The sequence below is a fragment of the Ictidomys tridecemlineatus genome, chromosome 7 (assembly GCF_052094955.1).
Source record: "Ictidomys tridecemlineatus isolate mIctTri1 chromosome 7, mIctTri1.hap1, whole genome shotgun sequence".
Lineage (NCBI taxonomy): Eukaryota > Metazoa > Chordata > Mammalia > Rodentia > Sciuridae > Ictidomys > Ictidomys tridecemlineatus.
The window spans coordinates 42,352,108-42,368,287 of NC_135483.1; the positions used below are offsets into that span (position 1 = coordinate 42,352,108).

Below are 16,180 nucleotides of genomic sequence, written 5' to 3' on the forward strand. Positions count from 1 at the left end.
TGGCCATTTTTTATTTTATTTTATTTTTATTTTTTGTATCTTGAGACAGGGTCTCCCTAAGTTGCCCATACAGGCCTTGAACTTGTGATCCTCCTATTTAAGTCTCCTGAGTTACTGATATTACAGATGTGTGCCACTGTGCCTAGCCAATACACATATCTTGTTGGGTAATTTCAAAGAACATTAAAAAAAAAAAGATGTAAGGCACATTTCAGTCTATAATTGGCTCTTCCCCTCTCCAACCAAAGCCATAAGAAATCAAAATTTCCCTACTTATAGATTTTTGTCCCCTAAAGGAAATCAGGTCAAATTACAAGGCATATGGGGTAAACTGGACGGTTGATATCACTAATCCTGTAGTTTTACAGGTGCTCAATCTAAAAGACACATTGTCCAAATGGCCTCTTAAAAGGCACAGATGAAGTCTGGAAGGAAGCTTAGAAAGGAGGGTTAAGTTGGCTCCCAGTGATGAAAATGCCCTTTCTAACTATGTCACCTTCTAGGGGACAGTTGTTCCATGGGTGGTTAGCCTGAGGAAAAAAAGAAATTAAGAAGTGTGCAAAATAGCTTCACGCTGAACATGGTTATCAGCAGTCTATACTTGCTACAAATTTGTTGGCTAAAAATTGCTTCTCTTCCTATTGCTGTGCAGTGAGCCAGTTGGCTATTTTCCTCCCCAGAGGTGGATGCACTACAGTGATGGGGTGATTCTCACATGGCGATAGTCTCATGAGGTGAGAGACCTTCAGCAGACTACAGTGAGGGCTCCATGGCGTAAATTGATATTTTTATGTTTTTAAAGAATTAGGAAACTGAGATGAGTGAAATATGCAGCACATCCATCTTTTAAAGGATAGATTTAATGTGGACATAGAAATCCCGATTTCATGCAGTATTAAGGCATATATTTGCAAATAAAAAATTATTCTTGAGTCAGGCACAGTGATGCACAACTGTAATCCCAGTGACTCTGGAGGCTGGGCAGGAGGATTACAAGTTCAAAACCAGTCTCAGCAATTTAGTGAGGCCTTAAGCAACTTAGTGAGACCCTATCTCAAAATAAAAAATTTTAAAAAACTCTGGGATATGACTCAGTGGTTAAGCACTCCTAAATTCAATCCCTGGGAGGGGAAAAATCTATCCATCCATCCATCCACACTTTACTATGTATTCATACCATTTAAACAATCTAGATTATATAAACCATCAATTTTATAATAAGTAAATGAACTCCCATTTTTACCCTGTATACAGATTGCAGAATCACATCGGTTACACATCCAAGTTTTTCTTGAATCAAATGAATGAAATATGATATGTCAAGAGCTTTGTAATGTTTTGAACAACTAATAAAAAAATTGTAAAAAAAATAAGTAAATGAAAGAATAAGAGCATGCTCCAAATTAAACAGTTTGCCAATTTTTATTGCATATGGATGTGTATACTGAAGAATATCTTTCAATTGCTATAGGACATGAGAAGAAAGAATTATTTTACTCACAGATCTTGCTGGTTTGAAGTTCTTTTCCATGACACTTTTTATTCTTAAAAAAATTCTAGTTTATTGTATAAAGTAAACTGAATTTTCAGGGAAAAAATTGACTTATAGAATTTTAAAATAATTTTAAACACATAACAAAAACAATCAGAATACATATTTTTCACATAAAGTTCACCACGTGTCAGGAAGTACTGACATACACATAAAACAAGATGGAAGACACTTCTTTCCATAGGTTCTTCATTTAAACTCTTGGTAGTCTTAAAAATCTTAGCTTTCTTAATATCAATTCTTCAGTCAAAAGGAAGTCAGGTCAGTCATCTAAGTGGAAACATTTCAAGCTTTTATTAATTTATCTTCCATCTATATTTATCAAGCACCTACTATGTGTCAAGCACTGCACAGTGAACAAAAACAAAGATCCTGGCATTTGTGCAGTTATAGTACATAAGAATGCAGCTAAGTGAGAATTGCATAGACAGAATAACTGCCAATTAAATAAATGCAGCAAAAAATTAATCACTGTCTTCATTGGACGTATTCAATTTAAAAGAGGTAGAATATATAATTTCAATGAGAAGTTCACATTGATTTTATTCTGGTGTATAGCTTTCCAAAAAAAGGGTGCAAGAAATATTCAACTTAAGAAAGAAACAAGATGAAGACATTTTCTTTGGTGTCACTATTTTTCTTTCATGCATTAACTAAAAATAGTCATATGAGATAATTATGAGATTACAGATAGTTTTATATGCAGAGATATACACACATAAACACACATGTATGGCACATATGCATGTGTTTTATTTTACGCAATAAATCATTCTTGCTGAGTTTAATATATCAAAATCTGACAAATATAAATGTTTAAAAGGCAAAACTCATTTTCAAGAACCACTAATGTGAATTATTTAGTAAAACTTCCCCAAATTAATTTTTTCTCAAATTAAAAAAGTAATTGAGATTTTGCAACTTTGGCTTTTTGGATGCAAGCTGGTTTTCACATAGTTCAGAAAAACACACATGACTATCTGAATACACAGGAATCATAAATAAATATCAAACTCATTGTCTGTAGTCTTGCAGCTAAATTATACTAAACTGATCATTTTACTTGAGGGGATGATGAGAGTCATTTTTAGTTTACTTTATACATTTCCTATTTTTAAAATATTGTTTAGGCTAAGTCTCCAAACAGGTAATAGATTCACACTATACATTAAACATTTACTAAGTATTTGTAGCCCAACTATGATAAAATAAAATAAAGGATCTTGGAAATTTATTATTTTTTGGTCTACATCTTAAAATGAAATATTAAAGAAGTTAAATAACAAAATTGCAAAGATTTGAAATAAAACTTGCCCACACAGAGCTCAAAAAGCAAATTACATAAAATTACACAGCAAAAAGGAAAGAAATTGCAAATAGTGGGTAAGTCTAAATTTATGAAAACTTAATTATGGCTTGCCATTCCTTATGTTTATCATATTCCATTTTTCACAAATACAATAATAAATAATTTTGTTAGAAGTAAGTAATGTGGTAATTAAGGATTTTCCTCAACCTAGGCAAACAGGAGGATTTTTTTTTCAAGGAATAGAAAATCACAGCTTGGGAGTCATTTAAACTTTAAGATGTACAAGAAGGAATTTTAAAAGTGCTAATTAAGTACTTGTTAACATTTTGTATAGGAATTCCTTTTTGTGAGAGGTGAATCACACATCTCTAAAGAAGGTAATAAGCACTCATCTGAAATTTGTATTGAAAGCTCTGCTTTTTTTTTTTTTAGGTTTGGTTTGAGGGAAAACAAAAAGCATCCTTAGGCAGCATTACTAAAAAAATATAAACCTGTAAATTGAAAGAACTCAGTACTTTAATAATAATAAAAATTTAATGATGTGAGAAAAACAAACAAACAAACAAAAAACCTCCTAGGGTGTGAGAAGAAGAAAATTGCTAGTAAGGGCTTTTTTAAAAAAAATTTTTTTTAACACATTATTGTGTATTTTGTTTTTAAGCTAATGGTTTTGTCATGATGGGTAGGTACTTATATTCCTAAGCAATCTCCTCTTTTAATTTGAAGTTTTTTTTAATACTTTTCTTTTTTGCTGAACAAACTAGTTTTCCAGGTTTAGAAACCAAATCTCTCTTGTGAGTGTCTACATTGGAAGACTTACTCAGCTCTGTCTCCTTAGATTGACTAAGAAGAATGTATCTATTAATACTTCATTGTGTATTGAAAGTTATGTGGTATGTGCCCTCCATGCCAAGGCTAAGGTAACCGTATGTTTTATGGACTTATACTGTTTTACAGGTAATTCCTACCCTCCCTCCACACAGCATCAGTGAGCTCCTGACTATTCATTTAATATTTTATTTTCCTAGATTTTACAATTCAAGCATCATCTCAAGCTTGAGTTGGCCCCTATAATTACTATATGCTCCAAATAAAAAGCTTGGGAGATAATATTAGGACATACCCCATAGAAAAATATGTTCTACGTTTTGTAGAATACAGGCCTTTCAAAGGGGTGGCAAGTGGGATTTAGGAATATACTGAGTCTTTTCTTCTACATTTACTCAAGGAGGTATGTTTGTGTTTTTCAGTTGCTGTTATTTGAAAGTAAAAAAAAAAAAAAATCTTAGATTTAATGATATATAGCCAGATTGAGTAAAGAACTTTTTTTTTAAGGAAGTATAACTAAACAATAACCTATTACTTTTCTAAAAGTATGACTGGCCAAAGGGAAGATTCAATAAGATTTGTAGAATTTATAAAATATACCTGGTTACCTGGTGTTACTAATACAGCCTGAATGTGTAAAACTGTTTTGATTTCCTGGAAGTTATTTCCATTGATTTAGAAGTTCATAGTTTCCATTATGATTTCATACTTACAATAGCACAATTTATAGAAAAAAGAAAAATACAGCATTCTATACATTTCATTTCTCCCCCCTTTTATGTCATAAAAATATTGTTGGTTTATTTTAATTCTAAATTTTAAAATATGACTCTGAAACTAACACTATCTCATGAGAATCATTCCTGAGACTCAAATGTTATTAATTTTAAATAAGTATGGGTATAGAATTCCAAAATTCAAATTATTGACTTTCAATATAAGGAACAGAAGAGAATACAGATAATAAAAAAGTAAAATATCAACATGTTTATGATTATTTTAAGAATAGATTAGTAGGCTTTGACAAAATTTCCAATACAAAAGAGTTATAGTAGTAGAATATACATGAAAAAATATATTTTATGTTAACATTTGTAAGTATATCCAAAAATCACAAATGCAGAAATTACTATAGACTGCACACCTTGATAAAACTGGAGACTCATATTAAGAACATTATAATACCAAATACCAAGACTTAACATTACAATTCATTAATTCATTATAATTCATTAGACAAATGTCCCAAGGAGAGGGCAGAATGTACAATGAGTGTTTTCTGGAAATGAATTGCTAAAAATTAGTAGAGTCTGAAAAGACTTCAGAATTGGAAGCTCCAGCTGGGCTTAAAAGGGTGGGGGAAGGGATTTTACTCTCTGGTAAATATTTGAAACACCACTTCAAAAAATAAACCCACGAATGTCTCATCAGTTCTTAGTGCATCAGGCTGACTCTGAGTCTCTTACACATTTTTTCCTTTGTAAAGATGAGATTTAAAAACATGCACGCAGGATATTTTACATTGATTTAGGCCAGTTGGGGAAAACATGGTTGAGAGTAGGATTTCAAATTGTTCCACTAAATACAATAACATTTGCAGTCATGGCACCGTTCCATAATAATTTTAAAAGATTTCATTTGACTTATCATTGCAAGCCATTATCTGATCATATTTGACCTACATATTAATATTTTCATTGCCATCCAAGCCTTTTTTTTCTCTGTACAAATTATCGTCCCTCTTCACTGAGATATTATTTATTTGTTCTGGAAATATCTGGAATTCTTTCACCCTATCTTTTTCCCCAGGGACTCCCTCCCTCCCTCCAAAGTCTTGATATTAATGCCTAAGGGTAACGGACACATCCAACAACAAAAAAAAAAACCTGAGATGGAAAGAGATCCCTCTTAATGGTATACTATGGGAGAAGTAGAAAAACAAAGGGGGGAAAAGAAAATGATAATTGTTTTCTCTAAGGCTATTATCTAACGCGAAAGCAAATATTCAGTCTGGAAATCAGCTAACAGAAGGGGATTAGAGAGGAGATCTGAGAGTGGCTTGATTTCTGGCAGAGCTGTCTCTCCAGCCAGTGATGAGACACAGGCAGGGCAGCTAGGAGCGCTCCAGATGGCCAGGGAAAGTGGTCGTCTTGGGTTACTGCAGGGCACTCGGGCCGCCAAGCCCAGGCGTCCGGGGAAGGCATCATTAGGGAGCCAGCCCCACGTCCAGCCTGCACCAGAGAGGGCGAGGCCAGGAGGGAGGCCGCCTGCCTGCCCGCGCACCCCAGTGAGCCGGGACTGCCCATTGTTAACATATACTTGACCTCCGTGACCCCCGCACGACACAGATGTCTCCCACCTCCACCTCCCCCCAGCCCCGCCACGGGCCCTCCCCCCTGCACCTGGTAGCGGCCGCGCCGCCGCCTCCCTCCGGAGCGGCCGTGGCGCCCTGGGCGCGGGCGCGCGCCGGAGCCGGCCTGGTGCGGGCGCACTCGGCGCACAGCGCGCGGCGCTCCTGCTCCCCGGCGGACGCCTGGCCGCCCTGCAGATAAATGCGTCGCCTTCCTCGAGAGTGAGCTAGGGCGGGCGAGGCAGACGCAGACGCCGCCTGTGACAGTGGCAATTCCCTGCGCCCCACATCACATTTGTCTGCCACAGCAGCAACAACAGAAAAGCCAAGGGAGGGAGGGAGGGAGGGAGGCGGGAGGAGGGGAGCGGAGCTCCGCAAGTCTTGGGCTCTGCGTGGAGGCTGCGTTTGGCTGGCGTCCCCGACCCCGGGCTTTTTGCACCGCAGCTCGCTCTGCGCAGCGCCGGGACAGCCGCAGGCGCTCGGCGGCGCGACTCCGCGGCCTCTCGGCGAGCGCGAGTGGGCGAGTGACTGAGGACACTCTGGCCTCGCGAGGGAAGCCGCGCTGCACCCTTGCCCCTTTGCCCCACGGGCCGGCAGAGACGAGAGGAAGTTTTATTTGCAGCTCGGAGCCCGTGGCGGATGGTGGGACTCTCCGGCCCTGTACAGTGTAAGTGCCCGCGGGCGGGCTGGGCCGGCGGGCGGGAGGGATGGCAGGCGGCTGGGACTAGACCTTGGCTGATACTATTAATTACTATTCCGATGACCGTCAACTTGGTTTGGATTATTCGACCCAAAGGCTCCAGGCTGTACTTGTCGCTCAACTAGGGTAGGACTGCGCACTAGGGCAAAGAGGAACATCGCCGGTGACTCCAGTCTGCGATGACACTGAACTTCACGGGTCAGCTAAGGATGCGGGTTTTACTTTTAGATTCCCCGTACTGCCTTTTAAAAATATTTTTTATTTTCTTTCCTTGACAATCATGTGGGAGCAGGAAGATAAGTGTAACCCCCCCAACAAAACAACTAGTCAAGGTGCCCCACTGTGCATTTGGCAGGTGGCCCGATCCCCGCATCGTGGGGTTTTAAAACTGAAAATGAAATGCTGGTTTTGCCGGTGGCAAACTTAGCTGTAGGAACAAGAGAGATGGAATCTTAACTTTGGGACTGGGCTGCCACTAGGGTAGAGGGTCCTCTTAGCGGCATCCAGGCTGTCTCCGAACTTTCCTGTTACTCTTGGGCATTTGCGGTGCTCCTCTAGAAAGACTGTGGACAGGCTGGAGGGCGGCGACTCCCAGGGCAGGTCAGGAGTTCCGCAGCCGGGGACGCTTGGGCACCGCCGCCTCTGTGGGACTTCACTGAGCCCCAGGGCCCGACTCTCTTGGTGTTCCCATCGCAGCCTCAACTCGGCGGCGTCCTCCTTTCCTACACGGGGAGAACCTTGTGCCGTGTGCCCGGCGGGGCACAGACGGGAGTCGTGTCCTGAGAATTCTTTTCATTTTCCAGAAATCCCTCTGGTAAAGCCCCCGGGGCTCATGGATAGGAGCCCCACGCCCAGTCGCTCGCAGCCCTCCTGACGAACCTAAAAGGATTGGGTTGGTTGGCACACCCAGACCCCTCTCTCAGGGAGGACCTTGCGCTGACCAAGATGCTTTAATCAAATACGGTTATGCCAACAGAAGGCGCCTAAATCCGTTTTTATAACTTTTTTTTTTTTTGTAAGGGCAGTCAACCCTTGGAAAAGTTTTTGAGTATTATGATTCCGGGAAGTAGGATGTGAACCACGACCGTTACTAAAAATAGCCGCCTTCCCTCCTCCTCTTCCCCCAAAAGGCCTTTCAGTTTGGAAGATTTGGCTGGAGAGTCCTGCTTTCCCTTGGTCTCCTTATTCCTTGCAAAACGTAGTGGAGAAATCTTTTTTTTAGTTTTCCTTCAAGATTGGGCATCACAAATCTCAGTGTGCCCCAGCCTGGTTGCTGTTGCTTGGGGAAATTTGCAGAAGAAGGTCTCCTAAGGAATAGCTAGTATTTCCCTGGGAGGAGATCTTGCAGAACAGCCACGGAGAACAGGGCGAGGGAGTGAGGACCAGGAGAGGTGGAGAGGCCACTCCAGACCAACTTCATGTGCTTAATGTAACTCTGAGCCTTCTTGAATTTTTAACTTCACTCCCCTTAATTAATCTGCCCAGGGCCTGTATATAAATGGCTGTCCACAGCTGCTGCAAATTGATTTATCTCCTGATAAAGGTCGGGTTGCTGACCAAAGCATTCTTTCTACCTTCTGTGTGAACTGAAATGTGTTTTACAGGATTTTTTCCCCTCCTAGTCTCCATTTAAACATCTGTACCATTTTTAAGTGCACTCAGTGGCTCATTCCCCTGCTTTGCATAGAACAGGAGTGGAACTGGGTCTGTGCCCAGTGAGTCCACACTCCCTAGAATACAAATTGACCAGCTTCTTAGTGATAAACGGTTTGTTAGTGTTGGGGGCCTCCTTTTAGTTTAATACAGCGGTTTGCCTAGACCATGTGAGTATTCTGTTGTGTCCAGTTTCTCATCACACAATTCTTTAGACAAGATCAACAAACATCATTGTTTCTTAAACCATCTTAGCCCATATTTGGGTGTTTCTTTCAGTTGTGATGTATAAACAGAAGCAAATTCCTAATTCAATGCCTTTCCCCTTGTTTATCCTTAAGTCTAGTTTTAACATTACAGTGCTGTCAGATGTTTGAGATAGGGTTCTATGATTTCATTTCTTTTTTCTTTTTACTATTACCTTTTCAGAGAGCTCTAACAATCTCATCCAGTGTTAATCAGAGAATCTTAGTTTGATTCAGGCTTCCCCCTACCCTCCAGCCAGAATGGATGTTGAGGGAGTTAAAATCTATTCTTTCTAGTGCTATATTTAGCATTTGTTATTAATATTTCTTTCAAAAAACAGAATTCCAATAAAATAGCCAAGGAATCAGGTTCATTTGGAGTACACAGAAATTGAATTTAAGATTATATAATGGAAGAACTTTATATTAAATTTTTGTATAAGCATCAGTAATGTAATTATAAACCATTTGAACAGCAGTCGCTTTATTTGAAAACCTAAATGTTGTGTGGGAGAATTTCAGTGTATAGTTTCTCCAGTGTCCAGTTCATACCTAATAAAAGCAATGTGTAGAAAACGGTGCATTTTTTCCCCTCTCTCTAATGTTTGGACAACTCAAAACAGACCAGAAGTCTTTGAAATGATATTTTCCTTTATACTAAGTCTCTTTGACTCACTAATACCTGCTAATAATTCGATTATAAAAGCTTTAAAAGGACCTTCCTAACAAGAAGTATTCTGTCCACAGTACAATGCAAACTGCATATTAAATTCCAAGTTGCTTGAAATAGTAGGACAGTAACATTTCAGCTATAGGAATGAAGCTTTTTTTTTAAAAAAAAATATGTTCACAATTTTTTTCTGAGAGAAGCAAATTATTGCTCTTGGTGTTAGTATTTGATGATAAGCTCTCTCATCGAGGTGTTGGTTGAAATATTTCCAGATAAAAGAGTATTTCATAAATAGCAAAGAACTGCACAAATGTAAGGTGCCATTATAATTTATTTTATTGTAATATAGAAGCTTACCTCCCCCCACCATTTTTTTTTTCCTTAAACACTGAAAAGGGATCAGGAGAAAGAAATGCTTCCAATAGGAATGCTGGTCAGTGGTTGTCAGTTTAGGACATTCTTCACTGTCAAATCCTGTTTCTCACTTCTTTGATATGAACATCAGCTGACAGGCACTGAATGCAAAGCCTTCCTCATTGAGGTTTTATGCAGGCAACATAGCCCTTCATAGCAAAGCAGTCTGAAAAATTGGCACCTGCAGGATTTGCATGTGAAAAAAAACCGAGTCAGTTGCATTTTGCTGGAGCCTATTACTGTAAGTTATGTAAGTTCAGTGAGAAAGGCTATTTATTTGTTGCTGTTTTGGCATTTAAAAATTCTTTATTTTATGGGCACCTTATTCATCATATAGTGATCCACAGGCTTTATTGATAGCAGAAGCAGGGAGCAGTGAGCTCTGGCTTTATAGAAGTTATTTATTATGGAATGGAGTTATTTTTAACCATGTGTTTGCAGAGTGCACTTAGATTCATAGTTAATTCTTTAAATGTGTCTTAAAAGAATGAACTCAATCAACATCAAGAATAATCTATCAGAAGTTAAACAAATACATAAAATTGGGTTAACATAAATATTCTTTTAAAACTATCTAGAACTTTTAGGAGTTATATACTTAGCAATAACATCCCAAATCCATACTCAAAATTTGAACCTTTCATAGTTCTAAACTTCAGGAAAAATATCTCCCACCGTTCTACATGTAAAATTATATTTATCACCTGAATGCTCTTTTCAAATGTATGTTTGATCTTATTTATGTGAAGTAACTAACCAACGTTAAATCAACTAAAAACCTTTGTGAACCTCAGAATTATCCATCAATGGGGACCTTTCATCCAGAGTAAGCTATTTATTATTATCTAAAGAGACACCTTCCAACTTCACTTTTTTTACAGCCATTAATATAAGAGTTCCTAAATAATGTTTAAAGAACAGTGAACATTTTATTAAAGCAAACATTAGTTCAGTTTAATGGAGGTAATTGTAAGTGATAAGACAGAGCAGGTTATCTCTGTGTTGTTTAAACAGAAGGAGCTACTTTGCACCATTTCCAGTAGCCATCTGTAGAAGAGAAGGGTTTGCACCTGTCTGTCCACACTAATTATAGATTAGGGCCAAAGAAATGAAATTCGAGGAGGTTTTCAGCTAATGAAATCCATACTGATTTTATTGTAAATGTGTTTTATGTAAAGAGGATGATGGTTGAGTTATGAGTGAATAAATCGCTATGTAGCTGCTAGGCACTTGGTTTTGAAGCACAATTCTGCTGCATTAACCTTTGATATATTAAAGAAAAAAGAAGACAAACAACTTAGAGATGGATGCTAGCCTTTGTTTGGCATCCAGAGCTACAATTTAGTAAGCAGCAGTGAGGTTCAGTGTGCAATTTAGAAATGTGCTATAAAGCAGCTTAAATGTTAAGAATATATTGATATTCTGAAATGCAGATGAGGTAGAGGTAGGTTCTGTTTTAACTTTTGCATTTAAAACATTAGAAAATTAGAAAGGCTTTTTCTTTTTTCTGCATTTCAGCTTCATGTACATGAGAAATTAAAGCAAAATGAGTGAGGAATGCATTCTGCAATAAAAGGTCACATGAATGTCTACCACATCTGTTTATAGTAATTATGAACATAATTAACATAAGAATTACAAATGAAATAATGACAAGCTGAGCAATGAGATATTATGCCATAATGGTCATATGTTGGAATTCTCACATTATAGCACACTAGAATTCACATACTCAAAGAAAGAAAGAAAATGCTAGATTTTTATCTGAATTAATGCTTCAAAACTTATCTGCCTGGGGCAGATGGACTTCTTGCTTTTATAGGAAGGTAACCTATTATTAAGAAAAGAACTAGTTGAAATTAAGATTTTTAGTCTCTAGCCTGGACTTTAAGACAGCTGTGATTATAGACACCACTTTCTGTTATACACTTATTCTGTGATTATACTTCCTGATTATTGTATTGCTTTTTTTTTTTAATTGAAAGCTTTGAAGTAAAGTGTTTGCTTTGAAATAGTGTCATGGATTCTTCCATCAGACAACTGGTTGATCTTTTTTATAACCATGAGCTAAAAGTCAATGAACAAACAAGGTAGTAGAAAAACTATACCTTTGCAAAATTAGAAGATTGGTAGATCAGTGTTTGTACAGTTTTCTTCATGCCTAATGTTTGGGATGCCTTTTAAAGAAAAAAATGTGAGTCTTATGGGTTTGAAATCAATACTAGGGCATTTTATTTTTAAAAATAGCATTTCTTAAGACTTTGTAATGGAAAAATCAGTGGGTAAGTTGCCTTTTTATTTTCTTTCTGGAGTTTCATTGGAATTTTAGGGGTTTGTATGTAGTCTGTGATCTAACTAAAATGAGATAAAGGGGAGGGTCTGTGTGGTTGCTTCTGGTTATTCTGAATACAGTTTTCTGTAACAGCTAGAGAGAAAGGTGAAAGGGGACCTTTTATTTGAGCTAAAATGATACTCCAGAAATCTGTTATTAAATTAAAAACATGAAGGGATGACAGATTTTCACCCATTTAGAGCTCACTCTATTTTGTAATGTAGACTGCCAAGTGGTTTACTTCCTACCTTTGCACCCTTCTGTAACTATTGAACCTGGTCACTCCTTGAAGATTTATGGAGAAATATTACCTTGTTCTCGTCTCAGTGATACCACAAGGTTTTCCACTTTATTGGATTACTGGAGGATTGTAGCAGACCCCTTTTTATCTGACATTCATTGCATGACAAGATTTTCACACATGCCCTTCCCCCACCATGGCCAGCTTTCTTCACTTTGTGTTACCTATCAAATATCCCTTGATTCTTTTCTTGGGGTGGGAGCTTGGAGGGAGGAGGGGGGGGCACTACACATAAAACAGTTTTTTGGCTAAGTGATTTGCGGGGAGAGTACTTCATTAAACAATGCCTCATCATTTTCTAAAGGTCCTCTTAAAAATCTGTCTCCCCTAAAAGGTGATTGCTAGTTCTCTTGCTCTTCCATATCCTTCTGGACTCATTTGCCCTATTCCCCCCGCCCCCCTCATTTTGTCCCTTTCTACTTTCTCATGCACAAACTATTTTATGACTCCAAGTTTCACAGCAGCTGGGGCCACAGTGTGTGCCATGAAAAATTATGTAGTTTATTGGCTTTTTTATTCTGAACTCACTCTCCACATTGCAGTGAGAGCTTCTTAACCAGGCTTCAGTGCCTTGAAACACAACACATCCAAATGCCCCCCTTCCCCCAATAAAAGAACCTCCTTTGCTGCATTATCTGCACTCCATTAAGGATCTGATCAGATGTTCAGATTGTCTGATGGGTGCATTTAAAAGTGAAAAGGGGCTCCCAAGGGACTACTCAGGTGTATCTCCCTCCTGACCCTGCTGGAGAGGAGGATGAACTCTGGTCTGATGGAGGAGCATTAGCCCCTACTTGTTCTCTGATTGATTCTCTCGCTCTGGGTGGGTGAAGAGCTGTGAGGCAGCTCAAACTGAGATTGATTGCCTCAATTTCAAATTCCCACCTCCAAAATAGACTTTCAGATGTACACATAAGGAACCCCCTCCCCCAACACAATTTCTGGAGGTGGAGCAGGTGTCTTGGAGTCACCTGTAGCTACCAATCACAAGTGGTCCTCCTTATCCCAATGATACTGGCTGCATGAGTCTTCAGCTGGGACCCATTACAGCCCACAAAGGGAGCTATTTATCCGCCTGTGCCCATCTTCTCTGTGTGGGTGTGTGGGGACTGGAATTTAGGGGATCTGGGTCAGCAGAGAAAGGGACAGGAACCCTCATTGGAGGGTGGTCTGGAAGGCTAAAGGACTGCTCTGTGGATTCACTAGGTTGGTTTTTCAAATTTCGGTTATTTGAATGGAGGTGAGATGATGAAGATCTCATTGTTACACTGTCAAAAGAGTGGTTTTGAAAACTTTGACCTTGACAGAACCTCCAAAATGTTCACATTTTGGAGGGAAAAGCAGTTGTCTGGTCTGGATTTCCTCCCTTTTTTTCATGGGGGTTAGGGACAGATTGGGGCATGCAGGAGACCCCCAGCCCTGGCTTTCACCCCCACTCAGCCTCAGGGTAGTTCTCCCCTACTTTCCAGTCCCATCGAGGGGCCTGAACCCCCGCCCCCTCATCCCTTATGGTTTCGCCCCTCCTGCCTGTGTCTCTTCTCCTCTCTCTCTCTCTCTCTCTCTCTCTCTCTCTCTCTCTCTCTCTCCCACTTTTCCTCCCTCTCCCGCTCTGTCTCACACGCACCCTCTGTTTATTTTCCTGCCTCCATCTGGGCCCTGCTGATATTGTAATCACCCTGATGCACGTTGGCTTCTCTCCTCTCCCTCCTGCGCTCACACACTCACTCACACACAATGTGCCATCCTGACAAGCCTTTTACTTCTGATAAGCTCCGATGTGTGTTTAATGAATACAAAGCCGCGGTCTGGGTGCCGCCTCGGCCGCGGCCGCCTCTCGCGCGCTCCTTTGCCAGAAGGTAATCTCCGTGAACGGGGGAGGCGCGCGGAGGAGGGGGTGGCCGCGAGCGAGGGGGGCGCGGGGAGGCGGCTCTGCCCGCTCCCTCTCTCCCTTTCCAAATGATTCAGAAGTCGATAAGACCAGGAGAAGTGAAGATGTAACATGTTATCTGTCGCTCCTCTTAGCTGGCGGAGAGAATTTACATTTAAAGATTAGCAGAGGGAGAAGGAGAAATCTGCCTTTTGTTGTGCGGGGTGAGGAGGAGGCATCAGCCCTGGCCTTGACGCTATCTCCCATCACCTCTGCTATCCAGACAGGACTCACCGAGGTGAGATTACCGGAGGGCCTTATCTTTAATTGGGTTTAGTTTTGCCAGTCTGAATAGGTTTAAAGAGACTCGATAAAGGGGGAACAATAGATTATTTATTGACTGGACTCTGAAGCCTTTAGATGAAGAGGGAGAGAAAGAACTGCTTAACAACTTGATTAGTTCATTTTTATTTTAAGGTGAGACTGTGTCTCCCTTCCGGTGGGAAGAACTTAGGTGCAATTTGAATGACTTAAAATGTCTTATTGGCTCTTCACTCTCACCCCATCTTTCCCAGCGCCTGGCATCTACCTTATTTTAGAGGAGTTTCATTTACCCTTCCCTGTAGGATTGATCAAACTGAGTTGAAGAGGGTAGAAGCTTTGGGCATTGGTCGTTAATGTTTGGTTTTGTGTCACTTGTTTTGCACTGCTGATGTGTTGGTGTTAAGGGTCCTCCAGTGATGTGAAAGGCAACCGAAGCCTACTTTTAATATGGAATTTGTTGATTGTGTAGTATGGGTCAACTCTGGCTAAAGGGGAAAAAAAAATCAATCTAAGTCCGTTAGGTAGATTTGGTTTTGGAATAAGAACCATGACTCTTTTGCTTAGAATCAGTTTGAAAGAAGAAAAAAAATGTTTTTGACTTATGAATGTATTTCAAAAAATTATTATATCAACTTTAGAAGATTCTTAAAAGGAATGAAAGTAGACAATGATTGCCTCCTAAACATTGTCAAGCTAGATTTTTTTCATAGGTAGATAGATATGATCCAGTAACTAAAAGCCTAATTAAAATTTGTTTAAAGCCAGAGGGGCATGTTTCCTTGTTGACAGCAGCAGATCGATTGGGTAAGACAATAGAGTCCCATTATTTTACTTCCATTGACTGAACATATTGACATTTCAGGTTTGCTGTTGCCTCAGTGAGCATGATGAAACACTGAAATTCACAGCCCAACTGGTCAGAGTGGCACATATATTACTGTATGTCATTTCTGCCTTCAGGTTACCTTATCACCCGGGCAGAATAGGAAAGGACAGCTTGGAATCCTTCAGAAGGGGTAGAGCTTTTTTTGGCTAAGAAGCTGACAGCCTGTCTTAGGAACATCATTAATTTTACCCAGAATTGGATGTTACATAAAAACATGTGGAGCATTTTTATTTAAAAATCAGAGAAGCAAGGTAGCTACCATCCTTGCCTGTTTTACAGAAGAGAATACCCATTTTCAAGATTTACCTTTACTCCCTGGGGAGGTAGTTACAGCAAGTGGTCATTCATTTCAGTTAGATGACCAGCTTGTGCTTGGGTGACATCCATTTTTCCCCATTCTGGGAAATTTTCCCCATTCCTGTTACGTCTATATCTGATAAAAGAACATGTAGGATACCTTCAAAATAGGACCCGACACTGACTTGTTTCTAGTTTTCTTTTGTTGAGTAGTATATGAAATGAATGAGATGCATACATTTTACACTCATGTGCTTAGTGATATATATAGATAGATAGATAAATATGTGTGTATTTTAGGCAGAGGCAGACAAAATGCTATTTGTTATCTTAGTGTAATCTACTGTTTTACACATTTTGCCTGGTCTTTACACAATAAAATTAAGTATTAGGCAGATTGAGTCAAAGAAACTTGAACCATAAAAAAAGTGAATATGAAAAAAAATCCAGAA

At 39.5% G+C, this 16,180-nt stretch overlaps 1 protein-coding gene and 1 long non-coding RNA gene across 2 annotated transcripts in view; one reads left to right on the top strand and one right to left on the bottom strand.

The window, feature by feature from the left end:
• Positions 1-6,334, bottom strand: part of LOC120892951 (uncharacterized) — a 38,010-nt gene extending 31,676 nt beyond the window's left edge. Inside the window, exon 1 of the long non-coding RNA XR_005737797.2 lies at positions 6,092-6,334. This is a non-coding gene — a long non-coding RNA (uncharacterized LOC120892951). The remainder of the gene's footprint in view (positions 1-6,091) is intronic.
• Positions 6,335-13,966: 7,632 nt separating this feature from the next.
• Positions 13,967-16,180, top strand: part of Runx1t1 (RUNX1 partner transcriptional co-repressor 1) — a 132,584-nt gene continuing 130,370 nt past the window's right edge. Inside the window, 2 exon segments of the mRNA XM_021728654.3 lie at positions 13,967-14,184; positions 14,186-14,210. Coding sequence (XP_021584329.1) covers positions 14,089-14,184; positions 14,186-14,210 — 121 coding nt within the window. The 5' untranslated portion in view covers positions 13,967-14,088.